We start from the raw sequence: 23,534 nt of genomic DNA, 5'->3' as shown, positions 1-23,534 counted from the left end.
CCCTAAACTTCCATGAATTTGTCCTGTGCGTTGATGAATTCACAACACATGGAATACCTGGTAATAAGAAGGAATGAATGGAGGGATGGGTGGATGAATGAATGCTTGATTTCCCTCAAGGTATGGCTCAAGAAACACAGGTGGGAGAGATTAAGTCTTGCTCCACACACAGCTGGTGGACTGGTTCCAGCAGCATCCACCGCCCATCTGTAGTCTGCTCCAAAGGTTTCCAGTGCATGGAACATGCTTCTTTCTCAGCCAGTCTCCCCTGGCTCTCAGAACAGCCTAGGGGTGGGGAACAAGGCTACTGAGCCTCTTCTGTGGCAGCCTGTTATCCCTAACCACACAAACTTTAAATTTTACAGATAAGGAAATTCAGCCTGAAAGAAGCTAAGTGGCCCACTTCTACAGAGTACAGAAAGGGATGCCAACCCACCCCTATTTCCTGAGTACCAAAGTGAGCTCAGGGTAGGGTATCTTGTAATCAACAAGCATTTGTCACCCACTATGCCAAGATTGTGCCAGGACCCCCAATTTTCTCCTTTCTACAGCTGAGGAAATTGAAGCCAAGAACAAGGGTGAGGGTCTTGATATTTAGAGAACAAAGCCAGATTTGGAACCAGGATTCACTGATCCCAGCTCAGAGCTTTGAGGATGTTTGCTCAAATAATAGTGGAGTCGATTTGTATGGTACTCAAAACCTCAATAGTAGCAGAAAGCAAGTGGAGAAAGACAACGGGACCCAGCATTGGCCTTAGCAGCAAGACCCCCTGCAGGTGTGTGTGTGTGTGTGTGTGTGTGTGTGTGTGTGTGTGAGAGAGAGAGAGAGAGAGAGAGAGAGAGAGAGAGAGAGAGAGAGAGAGAGAGAAAAGAATGGATTCTGCCAAAGAGTCTATGTGGGTTCCTGCACTGCTACATTCTACTGGCACTAAGAAAGGGACACCCATAAATACCTGTTGCCTACTCTCCAAGCTCAGTCCCAAGGGCATGGTGGACCTGGTGATCCCCACACCCACACCCATATCCTTAGATATTCGCATTTCAGCAGCAGGAAAACCTTCAAGTCCATTATGCTGATCTTGGCCAGAGGTCCTTCCTTCCCTGGGACCCTTTCACACTAATATCAGGCATTTCTCTTCCTCCCACCAGATCAGCCTTGGGGTCTGCAACTATTGACTCTCCAAGTCCCAAACTGAGTGTTGAGTAGTTCAGAGGCCCAGGTTGAGCCCGTGGTACTGTGTCTCTGGCATGGTCTGGATGGCAGTGCCTGAAGAATTCCCTGTCGATGCAAAGGAACTCTGGAGTCTGGACAGCAGTTGGCCCAGGAGATCCCCTGGCTGGGTCTCTTCCATGGGGCAGAGTGGATGGCAGCCAGGCAAGCGTGGGATCCACGCTGCTTTTGCTGAGAAAGAGTCTTGATTATCCAGAGTGATTATGACGCACCACCCTGATCTAATTTCAAGTTCAGTAGCAATAACAATTTTTTATTTTATTTATTTATTTTTATGTGGTGCTGAGGATCGAACCCAGTGCCTTGCACGTGCTAGGCCAGCGTTCTACCACTGAGCCAAAACCCCAGCCCAGTAGCAATAGTAATTTTAAAGGAAAAGGACTCCTTTTGGGGGGATCTGTCCCGCCCAGGCCCTCTAGTCCACAATTCATCCAGCTGGACATCCCTGAACTGAGTATTCACCGCGGTGACCTCCCTTCTCTGTGCCTCCCCTCTTCAGGACCCAAGTGTCCTGCCACTCGCACGAGTGAGCACTGGGTTTGGCCGTCACTAGGCACCCTCTCCACCCACCCCGGCTGCGTGCCATAGCAGCAGCAGGGAAATGAAGGTTCGGAGCACCACCCCAGTGTTCTGCGCTGCCTGCCCTCCTGGCTTCTGGCCGCGAGAGAACATACCCTTATAGAGTCTCCATTCCGGTCAGACCCTGAAGAAATGTGGCCGCCGGCTCCCCAGAAGGCGGGAGGAAGGTTGCCACTTGGAAGACTCCTTGCATAAGTCCCCGCATCACCGCCCCTCGCCCGATGCCCCGGTAATTCCCGAAGTCCTGTAAGAGCTTGGCTCCCGCGTTAGCGCAAATTCAGTTCCCAAGATTTTCCTTTCCGACGGTGCATGCCCATCTCATCTGTCTTTCTGGACTGTCCTAGTCACTCGCCTTCTCTTCCTCTCCTATAGGTCCCTTCCCTTGCCCTGGCCTCCGGCTCTGATTGTTGGGGCTATGGCAGGGTAGGGGGCAACTGAACCGGGGATCCAAAAGGAGCCTTTGCGGCTGCCCTGGGCGCCCTTGTGGCCTTTCTGTGAGCCTTGGCCACAGGGTTCGGCGCAAACTGGACAGGAGGGGCTGAACCCTTCCGCGGCCCCACCTCTGGCGTCCCGGGCACTCGAGGCTCACGGAATAGGAGTGGGGAGGGGGCGGGTGTTTCTCCGCGGAGAAGTGGGGAAGAATCTGGGACAGTTCGCGCCACGCCCGTAGCCTGGAACCTAGGAGCGCGCGTTTGTCCCGGGCGCAGCACCCGCCGGGCAGAGTGGGGTCGTCTTGCAGGGGGGAGGAGAGGCGGGGCCCTGGGTAGTGGCGGGAGCCTCGGGCCGGTAACACTCATTTGGCGAGGGTGGTAGAGAAGCGCTGCGGTTGCGGGAGGCGGCTCCTGCCCTGGATCCACAATAGGCCCGAGTTGGGGGCGCAGCGCTGCCAGTAGAGTGTTCAGCAGGGGGCGCTGCTCCGGGCTTTGGGCGGGGGTGGGGTGGGAGAGGAGGGGGGGCCGCGGCTCGCCGCGCACACTTCCCCCATTATTAAACACTATGTTCAAAAGGCGCCGGGGGACTTCCCGGAGCCACGGAACCCGCGCCGCCCTCCCGACCGGCCCACGGAGTCCATGGACCTGAGCGCCGCCGCCGCACTGTGCCTCTGGCTGCTGAGTGCCTGCCGCCCCCGCGAAGGGCTGGAAGCGGCGGCTGTGCTGCGAGTGGCGGGGGCAGGGCAGACCTGGAGACCGGGGGGCGGTGGCGCGGACGGACGGACCCTCGCCCCGGCCACGGGCGCCTCGGCTGTCCAGGCCGCGGTGGTTCCGGGGGCCCGAGCGGCGCGGCGCGCCGCGGGCTCCAGCTTCAGGAACGGCTCAGTGGTGCCGCACCACTTCATGATGTCGCTTTACAGGAGTCTGGCCGGGAGGGCTCCCGCTGGGGCAGCCTCCACCTGGGGCCACGACCATGCCGACACAATCACCGGCTTCGTAGACCTGGCGACCCAAGGTACTTACGCCTCTTCTGCGTCGGCCCATCCCGTGCGATCCTGGGCTGAGATCAACCCCGGAGCCATACTCCTGCTCCATTCCATTTGGGGCTGAGGTCCCGCCAGTCCCAGCTTCAGGTGTTAGAGAAAAACTTCGCTGCTGTGGTCAACGCACCCAAACCCGCTGCGTCTGGACTGTGGCGCGAGTCGCTGCAGCTGGTCAGGCCGGCCCCAGAGGGCTGAGCGGGTCCTTCTACTGAGCTGCACTGGCCTTGCCGGCTGGTAGGTCCCCTGGAAGAAAGCAGGCTGAGTCCAAGATCTGCTTCTTGGGGAAGGGTCTAGAGTGGCCTTGGCCAGGACACTTCGGAGAAGAAAGGGAAGGATTGGGACTTTGAGGCTACTGCCAAGAGGGACTGCGCAGCGATGACAGGGGTGGCTGCTTCCCTGGAGCAATCTGCAGCTCCCAATATCATTGGGGGTGCACAAATTCGAGGGTTCCATGGGCAGAGGCAGGTATCAAATTGGAGAGACTGGTGGCATATCCAGGTATGAGGAGGGCCTTTCAGCAGGCTGCATCTGGTGGTAGTGGTTCCAGTGTGGGAAGTGAGTATCTATAGGTGCCTGTGTTCTGTGCTGGGCCCTTGGGAAAGCCAGAGGTCCAGGACTCTGGTTGTGTTGGGAGGGAAGTCGTGCAGGAATGCAGGCCTCTCTGTCCAAGTGCCCCACCTTACCCTCTGCTGGGCCCTCCAAAGGTAAGTGGGTGAGATTGTGTGGTGGTTGCTGTTTGTCATCTGGATTTTATTAATCTCCATTGAAGTCATTAAAGTAGACAGATAGGGAAAATTTAACTAATTTCAGGCGGAAATGCAAGTAATTTTGGCTTTAATTCTGTCCAGCCAGAGACTTAGCAAGGAAGGCAGGAGGGAAAGGCAGGCAAATAGGACTGGATAAGGGCTGCTGTTCTGAGACTTGGGAGCCACTGACAGTCTGCACACCTTAGGCACAGATTGCTTTATTTTGGGTACCTGGAAATCCTGGGATAAAGTGACCCTATAGGACCATTTGAACTGACAAGCTTTGACTGAGAGCCTGACATAGCCTCTGCACTGGGTACTAGGATTGTAGGATAGAAAACCCCAGTCCTGGGGTACCTGTAGAGGAAGGCAATCACTCCCTCCTGAGGGGAGTGCCCAGGCTGCCGAAGAGGAGGCATTTTTAGGCCCTGAATGAGCAGAAGCACCAGACTTTCTAAAGTCAGGCTATGTCTACTCTGAAGTAGAGGGAGACAAATCCTTTCCTGGGGAGCTCTGCTTGGCTAGCAAGACCTGAGACCACCTCTTCTCTGCTTCAGGGGGAAATGCAGTGGCAGGGCTGGAAAAGTAGGGTGAGGCCAAGGGCTGCAGAGGAAACTCAGATCAATTATTCCGAAAGCCCTAGGGAGGAAGCAGGGGCTGGAGCTCCTGCCAGTGCCTTTTCTGCCCCTGTTTTTGTCTCCTTTACTTTAACTTGGAGCAGACTGCTTGAGGTCCCCAGAGGCCAGGGACAACACCCCGAGTTTGGATTTAAGGCACCAGAGCCTGGTGGTGTCCGTGGTTGATGAGCAAATTCCCAATAGTGGAGGGAGTCTGCAGACTCTCCTACTTTGGGGCAAAATGAAACCATATGATCCCCTTCAAAGAGAGCTCCTTATCCACTGCTTGGTGGAATTTAACCCCCACCAGAACCCCCAAAGAAAAAAAGTGCCCATGATCAGAAATAAAATCCCAAGCCTAAGTCACAACACAGATAGAGAATAAACTTACTAAGGGTGCTCTTTGTGAAGATGGAACTCACGGGGGCCACTGCCCTAACTACAGCAAGGCTGTTCAGCTGCCCCCCAAATTTTGGAGAAGTTCCCTCTGCTTATTCCTTTGCTGCCTTTTGCCCTCCTTCAGAAGCTGCAGGAGCACTAGGAGGAACCAAGCCTAGGGTCCAGATGGTGATCAGCCGTGCGAGACCCTCCCTGGGAGAGACTTTCTCTGGGCTTCGGTTAGTTCCCCCTTCGACCCAATGAGGAATTTGGACTAGAGGGTCTCTACCGCGGAGCTGCGTGTTCCCCTGTTGGACCACTCGCAGAGCCTAGCCTGCATGGGAGACCGTGGTCGGCAGAGGTGTCCAGCCTGGGTTAGGGGAGAGAAGTAGCAGAAGAGGAAAGTGTTTTCAGGGGACTTGGAACTTTCTGTTTTCGCAGAGCCGGGATTTGCGGCTGTCCTGCGAGCTCAGCAGGGCTGTAAGGAGCAATTACCACACAGCGCAGGACCTCAGTAAGGAAAGCATGACTTCTAAGGAGCCCACCTTGCCTCCCGTTCCCTACTGCCCAGAAGTCTGGCCTCCAACCCTGTTACTGCAAATCTATGACTTCAAGGCATGCTGCTGTGGCCTTAAATCTTGGTTCCGGGTGCGGTGGCACGCTTCTGCCCACAAGGCTCAGTGATTATAAGGGTGTCCGTGGTTGTTCCAGCGGCCCTATGAACCAAAGCCTCAGACAGGACCAAGGCTCGCAGCTCTGGGCCAGGCTGGACGCATTCCCGCTGGGGCGCAGTGCGGGGGCGGGCTCCGACTCCAAAGGGCCTTAATCCTGCTTCAAGGGCGGCGGCGCCAGGTGCAGTTCGGAGCCCCCGGGGCGGGGAGCAGGCTTCCTTCTCAATTCGCTCTGTTTCTGTCGGTACCCCTGCAGACGATTCGGCAGCCGAGACTGGTCAGAGCTTCCTGTTCGATGTGTCCAGCCTTCCAGATGCCGACGAGGTGGTGCGTGCCGAACTCCGCGTGCTGCGCCGCGAATCTTCAGAGCCAGGCCTTGGCAGAGGGACTTCGCCGCCGCTACTGCTTTTATCCACGTGTCCGGGAGCATCCCGCTCACCAAGCCAGCTGCACTCCCGTGCAGCTGAGCCTCTGGACGGCCGGCGGTGGGAGGTGTTCGACGTGGCTGACGCCGTGCGGCACCACCGCCAGGAGTCCCGCGCCACCCGCGCGCTCTGCCTCTTGCTCCGCGCAGTGGTCGGTCCCGCCCGGAGTCCAATGGCACTGCGGCTGCTGGGCTTCGGCTGGCGGGGCGGAGGCGGCGCTGCGGCTGAGGAGCGCGCGCTGCTAGTCGTCTCCTCCCGCACGCACAGGAAGGAGAGCCTGTTCCGAGAGATACGCGCCCAGGCCCGCGCACTTGGGGCCGCTCTGGTCGCAGAGTCGCCGCCCGACCTGGGACCCGGCAATGGGCCATCGAGGATAGTCATGGGCGGCCGCAGGCGGCGGCGGACGGCGCTGGCTGGGGCGCGGGCCGCGCAGGGCAGCGGCGGGGGCATGGGCCGGGGCCACGGGCGCAAGGGCCGGAGCCGTTGTAGTCGCAAACCGCTCCACGTGGATTTCAAGGAGCTAGGCTGGGATGACTGGATCATCGCGCCGCTGGACTACGAGGCTTACCATTGCGAGGGCGTTTGCGACTTCCCGCTGCGCTCGCACCTCGAGCCCACCAACCACGCCATCATTCAGACTCTGCTCAACTCCATGGCGCCAGACGCGGCGCCGGCTTCCTGCTGCGTGCCCGCACGCCTCAGCCCCATCAGCATCCTTTACATCGACGCCGCCAACAACGTGGTCTACAAGCAGTACGAGGACATGGTGGTGGAGGCCTGCGGCTGCAGGTAGCATGCGGCCCGGGGAAGGGGCAGCCGCGCCGCCAAGGACTCCTGCTGAAGAGCCGCTTCGGGCCGGGTCTGTCACCGAGCCCGGGTGCGCGCCGGACTCTGGCGCCGTGTCTACCTGAAGGAGCGCACAAGTTCACACTCACACCCACACACTCCTTCACTCACGAACACATATGCAGTGCACAGCAGCATCCGAAAGCGTTGGGGAGAGGGAGACTGCCGCTACTGAATGTCACAGCCATGTGTAGTTTGTAAGCAGATCGCTGTAGCGCCCATTGTCCCCTTTTGGGAGAGGAGGGAGTTTGTGTTTATGTTTCGGTAATCCCCACTAAAACCCGGGTAGAAACGGGTTAAGACTGGGGGTTCCACAATGGACGGCCTAAAGGGGCACTGAGTGTTTTTGTCTTCTTTTTGTTTCTGGCCCGGTGGGGGGCGTGGCTCCGCTGGGTGGCTGTGTACCTGGTGTTGCACCCTGGGGCCCCCTGAAGGGTTGCGATGCCCTTCCTAGAGGTTTGTGTTGCTTGAGGCCATTTACTCTCAGAAAGCACCGCTGCAAAAGGTATCCTCTCCCTTTAACTTTTAAAATTTAATGTGGTGGTGTCTGAAAGGGCAGTTTTGTCTGAAAGAATGTGTAGTGGGAGCGGCCCAGATCCCTGCAAAGGTCAGCACCGCCCTATTTTTATCAATTCCAATTGAGTGTGATTTAGAAAGTGGAAAGACTTTTTGGGGGAAAATGAAACAGGGGAGAGGTTCTAAACTGCAAAGTCGAAGCCCATGTGACAATGGGAGGGGTGAGATGGGATGTGTCAGGTTTGGAGACTCTGCACCTACTCAGAAGGAGGCAGTAGCCGTGTCTTAGGGCCATTGAGAAAGCGGGGACAGCTGCTGCTCTTCCAAGAGACGTTCCAGGAGGGTTTCCTAAGAAGTTGGCGAAGATGTTGTCAGGGCTTGAGTTTCCTGGGGCCTGCTCTAGCGGAGGACGATGGTTTGTCTGCCAAGTAGGCGCAGCCCCCTTCAAATAGCATAACCAGAGTGGGCTGGGGTGTCCTGGCGCTTAATGATCCAGCCTGCGTGGACTTACACATGCTTTCTCGGTGTTGCTGAAGTTTTTGGCAGGGTGATAGTAACGGGAAGTGAAGCCACACAAAAGTGCTTTTGTCATATTTAAACTCACAGCCCAGACCTTCAGAGCAGGAGGAAGGTCACCTCTTCTGCTCCTTGCTTGGTTCCCCTGTGGTTCCTTCTGGAAGGCAGGGCCTTGGTGTGGGCGGAGCAGAGGTACCAGATTGTCTCCTGGTTCCCGAATTTTGCCTAGAAGAGTTATTGATGGTAGGATGTTTTTTTTTTTATGTAAAAGTGAGCTCCAGCATGCCAGCCTTCATTGTGTCTGTAATTTGTTCATGCCCAGAAGTTCTTTGTGTCTTTTTGTCAATGGTCAGCAGAGAAAGAGAAGCTGGCCTCCACTTGCCAGGGGCTCCCAGGGCTGCTTTGGAACACCTGGATTCCTCCTGATACTGTTGTTTAACGTTGTGCTGGCTTTCCTTTTTAGGGGCCTTGGTTAGGCATTAATTCTGCTCTTGTCTTGGATGCTCTTGTCCAGGAAAGTTTATATACATTTTAATTCTTAGTGGTTCTGTTTTACTCTCTTGATGAAGAGGAAAGACTAACAAATTAGATATCACTGATTTAGTTAAAGGTCCCACCTGCATCCTTTTTATTCTGTAAAATTCCCCCCAAGGGAGAAAACCCACATATAACTTATTCTTAAAATTAAGATTGTTCCCCTCTTGCAATGTGAAGTTACATGCTGCGACAGTGTGCATAGCCATAAATAACCAGAAAATACAAAGTTTCTTCAGATTTAAAAAAAAAAAAAAGTCAGAAGTGGCCACTCTGGTACAATTGCATTTTATCTTTTTGACTAGCAAATATGGTGCCCAGATTTATGTTTTTTTTTCCAGGGAAACTTTCCTCTTTTGTTTTAAATGATAATTTTAATAGTGATTGCTCTTATACCTTTCATTATGAAGATTAAAAAAATGCACAAAAGTATAACAGGTTATAGTATTAGAAGATTTAGAAAGGAAGGTAATAAAAATCACATTTCAATATTATTTTGAGGAAATTTTAGGGTGTTTAATATCTCTGGACAAAAGCAAACATTTTGATACTTTTTTTAGTGACTAGGAAAAAAAAATCTTTGGGGTAAGAAATGTCTTAATGTAACCTGTGCTTTTTATGGTAGGGAAAAAGGTATCCATCTCCTCTGTCTTCTTGCTGCTGACCTCCTTCTAACAGCATGTGTCTGGGGTGATGTAGGAAGTCAGTGTCTCCTTGGCTCTTTCCAGACTGCACCATGGGGAGAGGTGTTATCCTTAGACAGCACAGTTCTTTCCATGGCCTCTGAGGCCCCAGGGTGCTCCTTGGTTTACTGATAGAGGGAATGTCTGCTGGGTCTCCCCTGAAGCTCTGTGGAACCACCATGGTTCAGGGTGCCCACCAGTCTTCAGCTCTGCCCAGCCTTCTGTCTCCTCAGAGTCCATTCTCTAGAGGTTGTGTTTCCCTGTATACAAATGACAGTAAAAGGGCCACCATATGTGGGGTGGCCAGTTTTCTGCTGCTAGGATGTGGTTAAATTAGCTTTGCCAAGATGTGGAGAAAAGCATTCTGTGAGTGCATTTGGGAGCACCCTGTGCCATCTGTCCTGTAGGTGGTGGGGAATAGGCTGGGTCACCAGCGTAAAACCCAGTTGCTCTGCTTGAGTCCTCAGCTGGAATCTCCAGACATCACTGTGGGGAACTGGGATCAAGTGTGTCAGAACCATGAATGAAAGTTCTCCTCTCCATCTGAAGTCACCAAAGTGTCCTTACTAAAGTAAACAGAATTTTCCACTTTGTTGGGGAAAATTGTGCACTGCTAGTTGAGATCATTTGTGCAACTATTTCTTGTGGATGAACAGGGTCTGACATCCTTGCTCAGGGAGCCAGGGGTGCTGCTGCTGGGTCTGCCAAACACCAAGACAAGTCTGGTTTTTAAAACCAGAATTTTTGTATTAAGGGAGACCCCTGTATTGGCAGGTGAACACTTCTACTGCTGGTTTTATGGAATTCAGGCTTTCCAAGGGAGCTGGACTGGGTCTTGTGGAGGTGGCGGGCTTTGTGGTCTTAGCCTGGGGAAGCCAGGATAGAGCTGTGCTCATTTGTTACACAGGATAATTTCCTGGCATTTGAGTGCTTCAGAGGAAGAGAAAGAGAAGAGGTATAGATTGCATGAGGGTAAAAACTCCTGGAAGGCTTGTGAGGAGATTCTCCCCTGACAGAGCACATGGTGTACACAAGGGCAGAAGCTTGGCCTTGTGTCCCGAGGAGGGTTCTGTAACCCTGTGGAAGGAGCAGGGAGCAATCCAAGTCCTACAAGTTCTTATCCTGTCAGCGGTCTCACTCTACTCATAGCAGAAAATAACTGGGACCAATTTTCTTCTTAAAGCAGAGCAAAACTTAAAGGGAGCAAAACTGAACTCTTTCCAAGAGCAGCTTGTGCACAGAGCTCTCCCCTTGCTTGAGTCTGGTCTCCTGAAAACTGAGTGTAAGAAAGAAAAAGCTTTGCAGCTGTCCCAGGGCTTTGCTGGTTCTCCAGAGAACCCATCCCCTCAGGATACAGACCTCCCCCAATGGCTTAGGGCCAGATGGCCTAGGCAGGTGGACTGAGGGAACCAGGCTTTGAAAGCAACAGTCTGTCCAGGCAGTGGAGGACCTGCTTTTGCCCCTCAGGAAGTGTCTGGATTGGGAAGGGAAGAGAGGACGTGGAGTAGTGAATACAGCAGTTATAGAACTTTGGGAGTTAGTAGGAAGTCACCAGACCCCTGTGGGGGCCGGCATGTCCAAGTGGTGCTAGAGTCAGGGCCCACTATGGGCTTCTGCACCCCAGAAGTCAACTATCTCCCCAGTATGGCCTGTGTCTGCCTGATAGGAAGATACTCCAACACTAGGGATCTATAGGGTATCTCCTGAGAGGCCTGAGGCAAGTCATGGGCAGTCCCCTCTGCTTGAGCTTCAACTTCTGTCCCTTAAAATGAGAACCTCTGGGCTGGAGATGTCGCCCAGTGGTAGAGTGCTTGCTTAGCACGTGTCAGGCCCTGGGAGGGTGGAGGAAGGACCTCTCCAGCCCAGAGAGCCTAGATTGTACGTCCAAGAATCCTATTCAGATGATTCCAAGGTATAGCAAATGCTAATACTCCTGGAAAAGGTTTCCTCCTGACCCCAATCATAGAGCCACATCTCACAAGTTTCACAGCTCTTCCTTGTGCCTGTGAGTGTATACCCTCTTTCCCGACTCCTAGCCTCTGTGGGTACTTCACAGATGTTGCTTCCATTTCTACCTGGGGCAAAGCAGGTGCAGGGGAGGCCAGGACCTCAGGGTAGGGCCCGGCTTCCCCCAGACTGATAGCTTTCTTGTGCCCCCTGGTTGAGGGGCACTGCTAACCCACTTGAATAGCACCTGTGCCACATAAGGTGGGTTGGATCACAGAGAACTGGAAAAATGCTCCAACTAGCTATAGGTGCCTCTGTTGGGGGAGTAGAGGGAAGGGTTGGGAAGGGGGAGAGGATGTGGACCAGTGAAACCAGTGGTGAAAATACTTTAGGAGTGAGTGGAAAGTCACCATATCTATGTGTGGACTGGAATGTCCAAGTGCCAGAGTCAGTGACCATGGTGGGTGTGACAGCCCAAAAAGATGCCTGGGACTGTCCTAGAGTCCCTGGGCAAGGCAATAGTCTTGTCTTGGGGTGGGCTGTTCCCTACCTGGCCCTACTCCATCTTCACACACCTCACTGTCATGCTTGTCTGCTTCTAAAGTACCTTTTCATCTTTCTAGGGGAGTGACTCTGGGGGCAGGTGGCAGAAGACCTTTTCATGACCTGGAAGGTGGAGGTGGAGTTGAACTTGAGGAGCACTAGGAGGAAGGGAGGTGTCAGAAAGATTGTCTTTTTTTATTTTTTTTTGGTCTTTCCACAATGTCAAAGTTTATTGAATAACAATTCACAAGGTACACCAATCAATTTCATCATCTTTAATTCACTGAATACTCATGGTTCACTTGGTGCCATGACCATGGAAATCATGGGTAGATGGTTCATTTTGAATTTTTCAGACACTCAGCCTTTTGCACTTGGAGTCACCTAACCATTTATGTTGGAGCTAAGGTTTCTTCTGTTGCTGTTTGGGTCTTTGATCTGTGCCCAGAGCACAGAGCTGCATGAACAGCTCTCACATACAGTGAGAACTGGAGTGAGGTTCTGGTGAAGGAAGGCCATCTTCTTTCTCATGAGGGCCATCATCCCAACCTGAAGAATCACCTGCATGGACATGGACTTCAGAGAGAGAGTCTGGAAATTGGTCTTTTAAATCAGTGAGGTTGAGTAAGGGCTGTGAACCCTGAGTGTCAGTCAGAGATGTGCTCTGTTCAAGATGCGCACGGGCCCAGCTTTACCAGTGCTCGACTGCTGCCGTGCTATGCTGAGACTTGGCAACCAGGCTTTCAGCCAGACAGAATTTGGGTTGGTGCATCCTGGCAGCCACAGCAATTCTATCAGAGCAAGACAGCATGGGCAGTCGAGGGGTGTGAGGTCATTGAAAAAGTTAGTCTATTTTCAATACTTGCTTACCATTGCTGAAAAAGTTCAAATTCATGCTCAGAGTAGCAAACTCAGCCAGTGATCTGCTTCCTCCTGCCCTTGCAGACTTCGTTCAGCATCTGTGCATGGTGTGCTTGCCTCTGTGTGACAAAGAAAGGACTAGTTTCTCTCACATGCATCCCCTTCATTGGCAAGAGGGTTGCAGCATCCACAGAGAGATGAGTTTCTGCACAGGCAGGTGAGTTTGTAGGTTGAAGGTGTAAGAAGCATATTTTGCTCTTGACAGGTGAACTTCCTTCTCTGATAGGAACTCTGGGTTCAGAGAGAGCTGCCTGAGAGAAGTTGAGGTGCAGAAACTTTTTTTTTTTTTTTCCCAAGGGATGCTGAAATAAGTTGTCTGGAAAAACAAGGAAAGGCTGGTGGTCAGGGGTGGTGCAGACCTTTGGGAGGAGGCTGACAGTTTTGCTTTTATCTTTGTTTCACCACCTTTGGAGTTGGCAGACAGGAGTAGGGCAGTGGTGGCAGGAGAAGTGGCTAGGCAGGTCATGGGCATGCAGCTGTCTTGGCAGTTTTGTCCACACTGCACCATTGGACCAGCAGTGGCAATAGTCACACCTAGTTCCTGGGTCTAGAGTTGGGCAAATGGCTTGTTCTTTCTGTAGGTCCCTGGACACTTGCCATAACCTAGAACCACCGCTGGCCATTTTGGGGGCTAAGATGTGCACATGGCTGACCCAGAGAGGACTTCTGGTAAGGCTTATTTCTAAAAGTCATGCTGAATTAGAAGTAAACATAAGTGGATCAGATGCACACAGGCAAAATTCCCTTGAGGACATTCCCTGGGACACCGGATGGGGAGGGGCAGCCTAGACCAGTGAACTGCTTGATGGTAGTTGGTAGTAACAGGTTTGGGGAAGCCTGACAGCTCTTGGGTGCTCAAGCCGGCTATAGGCTGTCCTCACTGGGTTTCTCAGTGGGCCAAGTCTAAGAGGCAGTGACAAGTGTGTTGAGGACCTTTCCTTATGGCATTCTTTTTTTTTTAATCCCTCATGTTTGAAGGCTGCCAAGGCCAGAAAATGGTGCTCTGTCCTGGGTTCCCCTTTGACTCTAGGTGAGCAGGCTGTCTCGGGAAAGGGGTGCCCTGTAAGCAGGGCTTATTTTCTAGCAACTTATGTTTCTGGATCAGGGCCTGTCAGCATCAGAGAAGGCCAGCCATTCAGCATTCTATTTAGAAAATGATGATCCAGTTGGGGGAGAAAGCAAGCTCAGGATGAAACGTGTTTCCTGGCTGGGAATTGGGCAAGTGTTCTAAGCCAGGAGCAGTGACTCTGGAGATGAGAATTGTTCTGGTCTTCTCCACCTAAGCACCCTTAGAGTGATTTTATTTTTTATATTTCACTGTATATTGTAGTGCAAATAGCTTTTATATTTTCTTTGACAGAAAATTATAATTGAGTCACTTTAGGTCTTTTAGCTGGAAGGTTTTTTTTTCCTCCCCAAATGAGAAGGTAATTTTTAAAAAAAGGATTAACACGTCATCTGCCCTTTCAATAGATGACAATTGTAGAGTCTGATAAGTTTGGATTTTTTTTTGGTTTGGTTTTGTGCATAAAGAAGCAGATCCTTTCACTGTGAAGGTAGCTGCTCAAACTCTAGCACCTGCTTCCAGAGCAAAGCTGTCTAAGTAGGCTCTGAGCGGGCAGCAAAATTCTGCACATGCTGAGTGGCCTACAGCTTCAAAAGCAAATTTAATCAGATTCCAATACTGTGATTTGAAGGAAATGGCGAAACTTGAAGTGACGGTAATGCCATCAAGGCTCAATTACACTTCATTCCCTCCACAGCTAAAGACAAAATTAATTATTTTTAGGGCAAGTCCCTTTCATTTTGCAGTGATACCTACTGTTTTTCAGCTTGGCTTGGGAGATGGGGGAGGGGGGTCTAAAAATCCATTTGATGCAAACTGAAATCTTCTTTGTTGGCAATCTTCCAGCTCTGGTTTGGCCAGAGCAGGACTCTGAGGCTTGCAGGCTGCAGCCTGGTGTCTCCCTGCTGCCCAGCCTGGCTATGTGGGCAGCACTCACTGGCATCAAGAAATGCTGTCTGTGGCTAGGCCAGCTACAGGGAATCCTTCAAGGGCAGGTATAAACCATGTGTATATGTATTCTCAAATTTAAATAGATTGTACATATCAGAATGTAAATGACCTGTAAAACAGCACTCTATTTTTCTTGATTATTACATAGCAGTATATATTTGTTAAACATGCTCATATACTTGTTATTAACCATTTGATATTTTGTACAGATAAGTTGATTAAATATTTTATTCATAAAACTGCTCATGACTGGTCTTTAGGGAACAGTGTTTTGTCTTTTGTTATTCAGCCTCTCTGTGTTAGTTTAGTTCTCCTCTGCATCTTAGGACAGCAGCCAAGCATCTGGGCAATAGGAATAACTGCTTTGAAACAGGAGCAGTTACAAGGTAAGCCCGATGCTGCTAGTTTTTATGCTGATCACTGCCCCTTGAAACACCAGGGTCTCAGATTTGAATGGGGAATGGGGAGCCTCAGACATGCAGCTGCTGCCCCCTGTGAAACTGCATAGGATACTGTGTGCAGCCCCACACTGCATGATGTCACTGCACAGGAGGGTAAAAAAATCAAGCTTGGTGCAGGCAGAAGAGGCCAAAATGCAGTAGAAGTTTTTCTCTTTCGGAAATGAGCATTATAATTTGCCCACTGAGTATTCATTCCAAACCCAGTTGGAATGGGAAGCCTTTGGGTTTGCATACACTTCAGGCTGCTGTAGGAGTGATCTTACTCCAGAAAGTTGCCTCTGCAGGTTGCACGGTCATCTTCCAAAGTCCTATGGCATTAGGTCCAATGAGAGCAGCTTTCTCTGCAAGGCCAATGACATATTTCAGAGAAACCAATAAAGTCTTATAGCAAAATTGATAGGCCTCTTTGTGACAAGGACAGAGATGCTGTGTGTTCAGTGATGTCATCTTGCATCCCTAAGTATCTCTCCTAGCAGGGCAGGGTAGGCCCACCTTGCAGCCTTCCCTGGTTATTCTGGTGCCACCCGGGATTTTTCCTACAGATGCAGGGGAAAGCTATTTCACCTGTTTCTTAAATGTTCCTGGGAGAGGATTAGTGACAGAGCTGCAGATATGGAAAGCTGCTAGGGACTTGCCCTCATTAAGGACTTGTTGCCAGCATTACCTCTTGGGGGAGACAGGGAGTCTGTCAGTGTGACCCACCTTTCTCTCAGAGTATAACAGTACCTGTCCTCTCGGAATCCAGTGTTCCCAGGGTCATGTTAATGTAAATGTCTTGGTCGTGAGAGTCTCTTCTTCTGCTGAGATGGATCGTGAAACCTGCTGTCTTCCTGCTCCCTAATTTCATTACTACTGAACGAAGGAGAATTTTTCTTTGGAGGAAAAATTGTATTCTCTTTTTAACTAAGTCATTTGGCAGGCACAGTAAATATGTAAGCTCTGGACTCTGCCAAGGGTAAAGTCTCATCATGCTTTTTTTTTTTTTTTCTAAATAACAGTCCTTGGTCAATTTTTCATTTTCTTACCTTTTAGTCTCTACTTGACTTACCTCAGCATTCTGTGTAGAGGCTTCCACATTCAGTAGAGAAGGGGAAGTTACTGGGAAAGAGGAAAGCCGCAGCGGCATCTAAACATTTATTTGACTTCCCAAACATGGATGAGAGTAAGTCTGAAAGGCTCTGTAATGACTGATGGCTAAGAGACAGCCTAAGACCGACTGCTCCCTTCCTGGCCCTGTTGTTCCAGCTCTGCCCGATGCCTCATTATTTCCAAGCAGGTCGAGGTGAAGATGCCTCCAACAGCTGCCCTACTGAGGGTGGTGCCTGATGTGGTTATGGATGCAAGGCTCTCCTGTGGCCTCTCAGAAGGAACAGTGATCTGGGCAGAAACGTGTCCACTGGGATGTGTCACCAGTGCTCAGCCATCAACTTTGGGGCTGTGGGCGTCTGTAGAGTCCTAATCACATGCAGGTGTGCAGCCCTTCGGCAGTGGCCAGTAGGAGGAAACCCAGATGTTCTGCAGAGCCTGAGCAGGGTGGATTTGCAGAGGCGGGATTCTAGTCCCTCTGTGAGGGAGGGAGACCCTGCAGGTGCACCCACACCCCCTGGCTGTAATGGACGCCCAGTCACAGGGTCACATTCCCATCCCAGGGAAGAGGAATGTTCCCATAGACTTACCAGTAAGGAAACCTGTCCCAGTGTGGGGAGGTCAGCACAGGCCCTTTTGCCAGAATGTTTGAGGAATGCAACACAAAATGAGAGTGCTCTACTATCCTCAAGCACGGTCTCGTGTACTGTTGCTATAATTCCCACTTGGGGTGCTACATGGGGCCAGCGCTCAACAAATAATAAGCCACATATTTGGTAGTTGCTAATACCCAAACCCCAGAGATTTTTCTAATCATAGAAGAATGAAAGTAATAATTGCAGTCATACTGCACAAGATGAATCCACCATGAGGTGTAGGAGCCGTGCTTTCTTGTAGCTCCTTGGTGCCAGGAAACAAGCAGTTGATGTGCTTGGATTTGTTTTACCCAGTTGTGCATTGCTCTGCCAGGAAATGCTTACAGGATAAAAGAGCAAGTGCATATGCCCAACACTTGCACTGACATACCCAGTTGGAGGATGAGGAGGCCCTGAAATGTGCTTTCCTGATAGTCTCACTGACTGTGAGGATGCACATTTCTTCAGAGTTTGCCTATTAGGCATGGCTGAAACTTTAAGAAATTTAGATATCCAAATTATACAGTATTCCACGTGGCAGGCTCTATTCTCTAAGCTATGCCAGTGCAGAGGTAGTTAAGACACAGTCCATCTTCTAGAACTCTCATTAGAAGGATAGAAAGGAATATAGGTGGTGGGGGCAACAAGCAGACCAATAACAACATCATTTCTGCAACAATGAGGAGTGTTTCCGTGGAGCCAGGGCCAGAGCATCCTGGAGGCTCAGAGGGAAGGAGGGACTGCTCGAGGAGGCTGGAGCAGTTGGGATTTTGGGCCAAGTCTCATGGGTGAGGTAAAAGTGGGCAAAATTGAAGTCAAGGTAGTGATTGCCAAGGTTTAAGAGCACAGCAGATGTGTAGAGGGGCCAACTAGTGACTGTATCTGGTGAGGAGCATCAGGTGTCAAGGATGTGTGGCAGAGGTGCTGAGCCTGTGACCAGCCTCCTCTTTTTTTTTCCTAAACATTTTTTTTCATTGTAGATAGACACAATACCTTTATTTTATTTGTTTATTTATCTGTGGTTCTGAGGATTGAACCCAGGGCCTCGCACATGGGAGGCAAGTGCTTTACCACTGAGCCACAACCCCAGTCCCCAGTCTCCTCCTCTTAACCCATTGCTGGTTGCAGTTTTTGCCTTGGAGACCCTTTGTTGCAGCTTTTATTCTTTTAAAATGGCTTAGTTGTTACCAACTACCTGCTTTTTACTTCCTCTGCCAACCAGGCTTTCACTTGCCCTTCACATGACTCCCTTTCCCATCCCTCCACTTTCTTGAGCTTCCCCTTGTGGCCTTCAGGAGGCAGCCCAAAGCAGAGGAAAGAAGGGCATGAAGCGAAGGCTCTGGAGTAGAGGCCTGAATTGGAATCCCAGAGCTCACCCACCAGCTGCCAGATCCTGAGCAAGGCACTTACCTTTGCACCTCAGGAGTGATCCGGAAACTGAGCACAGTCAGAGCGGCCCACTGCAACAGTGCAGGGATTCTTGATCTGGATTTGCTTTCCTCTATTCCAAACCCATCCAAGTTCTACCTTTTCTTCTGGGAGTAGGGACAGCTTCTTCCCTCTCTCCCTAGGAGCTTTCTCTTTATAAAAATGTGGCAACTGGGGGACTCTTGGGCCCTTGCCATGCTCTGAGACATCACCAGTAGTCTCACCAGGCATCATACTCAGGGACACCAAGCTTGCTCTGGAGATGTTTTTGTTATGGTTGGAGAGGCCAAACCCATGTCCACAGCCACTCTCCACCTAGCCAATGCGATCACTTACCTACATTTGCTTGGGGCACTGTCAGGAATCTCAGTCCTCTTGGGAAGCAATCAGAAGGACATCTAGGTACTTCTGTCCTTGCCCCTCCTTCAGGAAAGCTTTGTTCAAAGCCTCAGAGATAAATCTGTCACAGTACGCTTAATCCCTGTGACCTCTCCTTCAGCTCTACCTCTAAGGGAAGGAGCAGCCCAAGTATGTCCTTACCTCTTTTCTCCTGCAAGAGAAGACGGCAAAAAAGAGAGTGTCTCATGCTATCTAAGAAATGCTTTGCACCTTTTCTAAGTCAACTGTGAGAGCATCCTGGGCTATGTGGGGAGGCTGAGTGGCCTGAGGTCAGAAAGCAGAGCCAGGTGAGCAAGTGTCACCCCAATGGATGAGCCAAAAATGCTAAAACTACAAGAATCAAGTTACAGACTGGGAAAAACAGCCGAGACTGAGCTAGCATGGGGTCTTCCACTGCACTGAAGACAGGTTAGAGGAAAACAAGTTTATCATCCTTTCCCATTAGGTACAATTTCATAGAGTATCCACCATAAGCTGGCAAGGGGCCAAATGTCACATGCATGACCTCACTGTGTCCCCATTAAAAACAAAACAAAAATCTTCCCCAAATGAAAACCTCAGATAAGTACTCATATTATCCTAGTTTCAGATGAGGAACTGGGGTTGGGGGGTGGTTGGGAGGTGTGAAGTCTTATGTAGCATCTAAGACCTAATAAACGACAGATTTGAGCCTAGGTCCCCATTTACTGTCATGAAGAAATTTGCTTTCTGGAAAATAAACAATGAGAGACAGATGCAGGAGAGAACATTTTTTTTTTTTAAATAATAACTGTTTTTACAAATTCAAAAACCACCTCAAAATTCCAAAATGAATTTCTAAGTAGAGAGAAAACATTATTTTCCCTTGAACCCTTTGAGAGCTAACGGACATGGTACTCCATGGCCCCCAGATACTTCACTGAGTCCTCATTCTCTGACTTCTGTACAATATAATCACTGAAATTTGAAAAAAATTAATCATTATTTTACTTCCAGCTAATAATCTTCAGACCATGTTCAAGTTGTACAAACTGTCCTAGTATTTTATAATAAAAACATTCAATACAGACTCAGGTGTCGTGTCAGGTTATATCTCTTTTAGTCTCTTATAGTCTGAGATTGCTTTTGTTTTAATATAATGTATGATGAAGAAAAATCAAGGCTTTTGAGGTCACTGGCTCTTCAGGCATTGAGTACAGAAGCGATGGCCAGAGGCTCTGGCAGTCTTGGACATAGGCCATTGGAGCTGCAGGGGACTGCCTCTGGAGCTTCTCTCATGACACTGAGTCAAGGCTCCAGCTGACACTTTTCATTCAGTATTTAGACAGCTTAGCTTTCTAAGAAGATTTCTGTTTTATTTATTTATTTTTTGGTCCCACTTTACAACTGAGCTACATCCCCAGCCCCTTATTATTTTTTATTTTGAGATAGGGTCTCATTAAATTGCTTAGGGACTTGCTAAGTTGCTGAGGCTGGCCTCAAACCTACAATCCTCCTGCTTTAGCCTCTCAAGTTGCTGGAGTTACAGATTTGCACCAACACACCTGGCATATGGTAAATCTTTGACAAAGATTATCCTTGTGGCTGCCTGAAACATACAGGTATAACTTCTAAAAAGTGGATTACATCCACTGTTGATTGATTTTTGTCTTCTATGTAATTCCTAATGAAAGAAAGTGGACTTTATAATCCCCTGGAATCCGATTCTTCTTTCTTTAAAAGAAGCAACAAGAAAGTGGTTTTTTACTTTAATAGTGAGACTTCAATCCCAATGTAACTTGGGCAAACTTCTTAAACTGTATACTCTCCCCCCAACACAGAAATCAGGCCAGACAAGGTCACAAAAACATTTATTTTGGAAATTCACTGGTGTTTAGATGATAAGCAGGAATTAAGAGCCCATACCTCTTTAAGCTCTAAAAATTAAAAATTATACAATTCTGTATGAGTAGACGTCTGAAATACAGAGTATTTAAAAAAAAAGATGTGGATGTTACTTTTTAATACAGTAGGTCTGATTTACCAGTTCTTGTTTATGTGCAGTGATTTAGTGCTATTAGGGACCTACTGTATATAGGACTCAGAACCACAAGTCCAAGCTTCTAATGTCAGCTTTCCAGAAGGTCCCATGCAGATGCTGATGAGGACTTGTGTGGAGGGCTCCCACAGCAGGTGTATCTAAGGGCTCTTCTCCTTGCAGTAATAACACTCCTTGTGTGGAGCTTGGCTTTCCCCCTCTGCATCATTTGCTCCATTTGCTCTGATGCAGAAGCCAGGCCAAAGGACAGTAACTCATTCAACACTCACCACAGGGCTGGCAGCACACTGGAGCTGGATCTTTTATTAGGGGGCCTTAGGTTTTGAGAGGAAGGAGAGTTATCTCATTGTCCTTTAAGCATGATAATGCCCAGAGGGCTTTCCTTTAGAAGAAAACTGGAATGTTTCTGATTGGTCATCAACTGTCACTGCAACTGTGGGATTTCTTGGCTCCTAAGGTCTCAGGATACAGTTCTCAGCCAGAGAACCTGCTTCTGTCTACTAGACCTCCATGTGTCCAGAAAAGTTGAAATCACATAATTTAATGGCTTACTTTGGTTTGTTAGCAAAATAACCTATTCCCAACAAATAATGTTAATGCAAATGGAGAACCAATTTATGCTAATACTGAACTCAGAATTTTAAAATGCCTTCCCCCAAATTATTTACTAGGAGATTTTCACAGAATTCACAGTATTTAAGACCCTTATTCTCACGAATGGCTAGCGAAGTACTTGGTTCCCTGTTGGTCTTCAACATAGAGAAGGAGCAACTGCACATGGGCCCATACAGATCTGACTGGGACAGTCTAGAGCCTCCCCATGCTGGCTTAGGAGGTGAGGGGACTGCAGGGGGATCATCACCTGGAAAGTTAAGGCTCTACACACAGCTTGCTGGCTGCCCTGTGACAAGAGGCAGAGTTGGGATTCTTCAGTGACTTTTCATCTGTTTAGTTGACCAGAATACTGTGGTGAACTTTATTCTTGGTCTAATGCAGGCAGATCACGATGTCACCCTAATGATCTCAGGTGAGACCGGTGCTAAGGTAGACTGGACTCACTCTCACCTTCCATCCATGTTCACTGCCAATATCCACTGCTTATCACTTCCTGCATCCTTGTTGTGAACTCGTACACTTCACATAACTGACCACACTCTTCATATTCACTGGTCTCTTCTATATTCTCACAATCACTTATTTATTTTCATTTTATGTATGTCTCTTACATTTTCATTTAAGTATTTCATAATTTCCTCCAGAAAAACTTGTTCTACAAGGTAACTTAATTAAAGTCACCTAAATTTAGACTTTTCTTTTGTCTGCAAGAATCCCGCTGACTAAAATACATCACATGGTGCCACTGGACTCTTATGCAAAGGGGAGTCCTTGTGTGGATCATGGTGTTCCAGAGTCTTGGAAAGTGTGCCATTGATGCTATGGAATGATTCACCACGTGTTCACTTCAGCTTTTAGACAGGGAGCTGGGAGTTTTAAGCCAAGAAGTTCTCACTTTTTTCTTTCTAACATTAAAGATCAAAAGTAATATTTAATCTTTTAAGTATAGTTAATCTACTGCCTCCTTGATCTGGCTGTAGGTGCTTGTTTCCTGCATAGTGTTTATATTTTGAACAGATTATCTTTCAGCCAGTTAGCAACCATGTCAGCTATTTCCTGGCTAAAATGGAAGATAAAAGCATGAGGTATTTTTTTCTCACAGAGTCGAATATCTCCTTCTGGAAAATCTTTCTTGATGTCTTCATAGTACTTTTTTGGACACCAGCGATCTGTGGCACCATAGTAAAATGTAAGCTGAAAGACAAGATAGCATCCAGTGTTAGAAAAACTTTTCTACCCAACACAGATGTGACACAGGACAGTTTTACTCTATCAACCCTAATCTGAATATGAGACATGTGAGGCTGCTTTTATGTAAGTGCTGGTCTTCACTCATTCTGTAGTATGCCAGAGGGTAAATTATTAGCAACCAACTCTTAAGGAGCAGACTTACTTTGAATCCCTTCACAGAGATTTTTCTAGTTGTCGCTTGGGCTCCAGTTTTGAATGCTGCAGAGGACCTGTGGCTTATACATTTACCACTTAATTTACTATTCCCACTCTCACTTTAACCAGTTCTGTGCAATCCAAAACCTCCAAAAAGAAAACTTGTTTTCCCCTGTCAATTGGCAGGATATGAATTTCTTTTGCTTCCTAGAGAATAGGAGAGCCGAGCAGTTGCCTGGTTCTTCCTTCTGGCTTCCAATAGCTCTAAGAGCTCATTCTTATTGTTCTAGACTTGCCACTACTGTGGCTAGTCATGGAAGCATACATTTCCCAGGATCGCTCAGCAATCACTCTGTTATGGCTTCATCTTAAAAAACTGCTAAAAGTACAAGCTGTCCACCTACCAACATGGCTAAAAACTTCAGGTTCTCTCTAACTACCAGGAAGTCTTGAAAACTATATTCGGGAAACAGCATGCATGGTAGTCACATGCAGGATTGTTCAGCGTATCCCCAGAGCATGACACTGTGAAGTCTAAAAGTCCAGACGTGGGTTGGTGCCGAGCAGGTGTACTCTGGTGCATGCCTTTGAATGAAGATGCTGAGTATGGAAAAAGCCACACTGAGACCCTCCCACTAGTACATGCTTCTCAGCAGAGTCCTTTAAAAACTGTAAGATGGAAGAGGAAACCAGAGGAAAGCAAGGTAGAAAAGACCTCTCCTCACAAAGTTCCCTTGACAAGAACATCACTCTACACCTCCTGTTGCTTTCTAATTGGCATTATGGGGACAATTTCCATGAAGAAGCTAATATTTTCAGTGAGACAATTAAGACTTGAACTATTCCCATCAAGATACAGCTTG

The 23,534-nt window shown here is 49.1% G+C and overlaps 2 protein-coding genes across 3 annotated transcripts in view; one reads left to right on the top strand and one right to left on the bottom strand.

The window, feature by feature from the left end:
* The first annotated feature begins 2,767 nt into the window (after positions 1-2,767).
* On the top strand, positions 2,768-14,883 carry Gdf7 (growth differentiation factor 7). Its single transcript, XM_005322602.3, has 2 exons — positions 2,768-3,256; positions 5,953-14,883. The coding sequence occupies exons 1-2, from the start codon at positions 2,881-2,883 to the stop codon at positions 6,912-6,914; spliced, it is 1,338 nt and encodes a 445-aa protein (XP_005322659.1). The 5' UTR covers positions 2,768-2,880; the 3' UTR covers positions 6,915-14,883.
* A 5,582-nt stretch (positions 14,884-20,465) lies between these two features.
* The window catches only part of Ldah (lipid droplet associated hydrolase), an 88,678-nt gene continuing 85,609 nt past the window's right edge, over positions 20,466-23,534 (bottom strand). The window contains exon 7 of one of the 2 annotated variants that reach the window (XM_005322601.5): positions 20,466-22,479. In XM_005322601.5, coding sequence (XP_005322658.1) covers positions 22,288-22,479 — 192 coding nt within the window. In that variant the 3' untranslated portion in view covers positions 20,466-22,287. The remainder of the gene's footprint in view (positions 22,480-23,534) is intronic. The other variant, XM_040271361.2, reaches the window with a different exon arrangement.

The sequence above is a fragment of the Ictidomys tridecemlineatus genome, chromosome 12 (genome assembly GCF_052094955.1).
Source record: "Ictidomys tridecemlineatus isolate mIctTri1 chromosome 12, mIctTri1.hap1, whole genome shotgun sequence".
In the NCBI taxonomy this organism is placed as follows: Eukaryota; Metazoa; Chordata; class Mammalia; order Rodentia; family Sciuridae; genus Ictidomys; species Ictidomys tridecemlineatus.
This window is presented reverse-complemented; position numbering and strand designations above follow the sequence as displayed.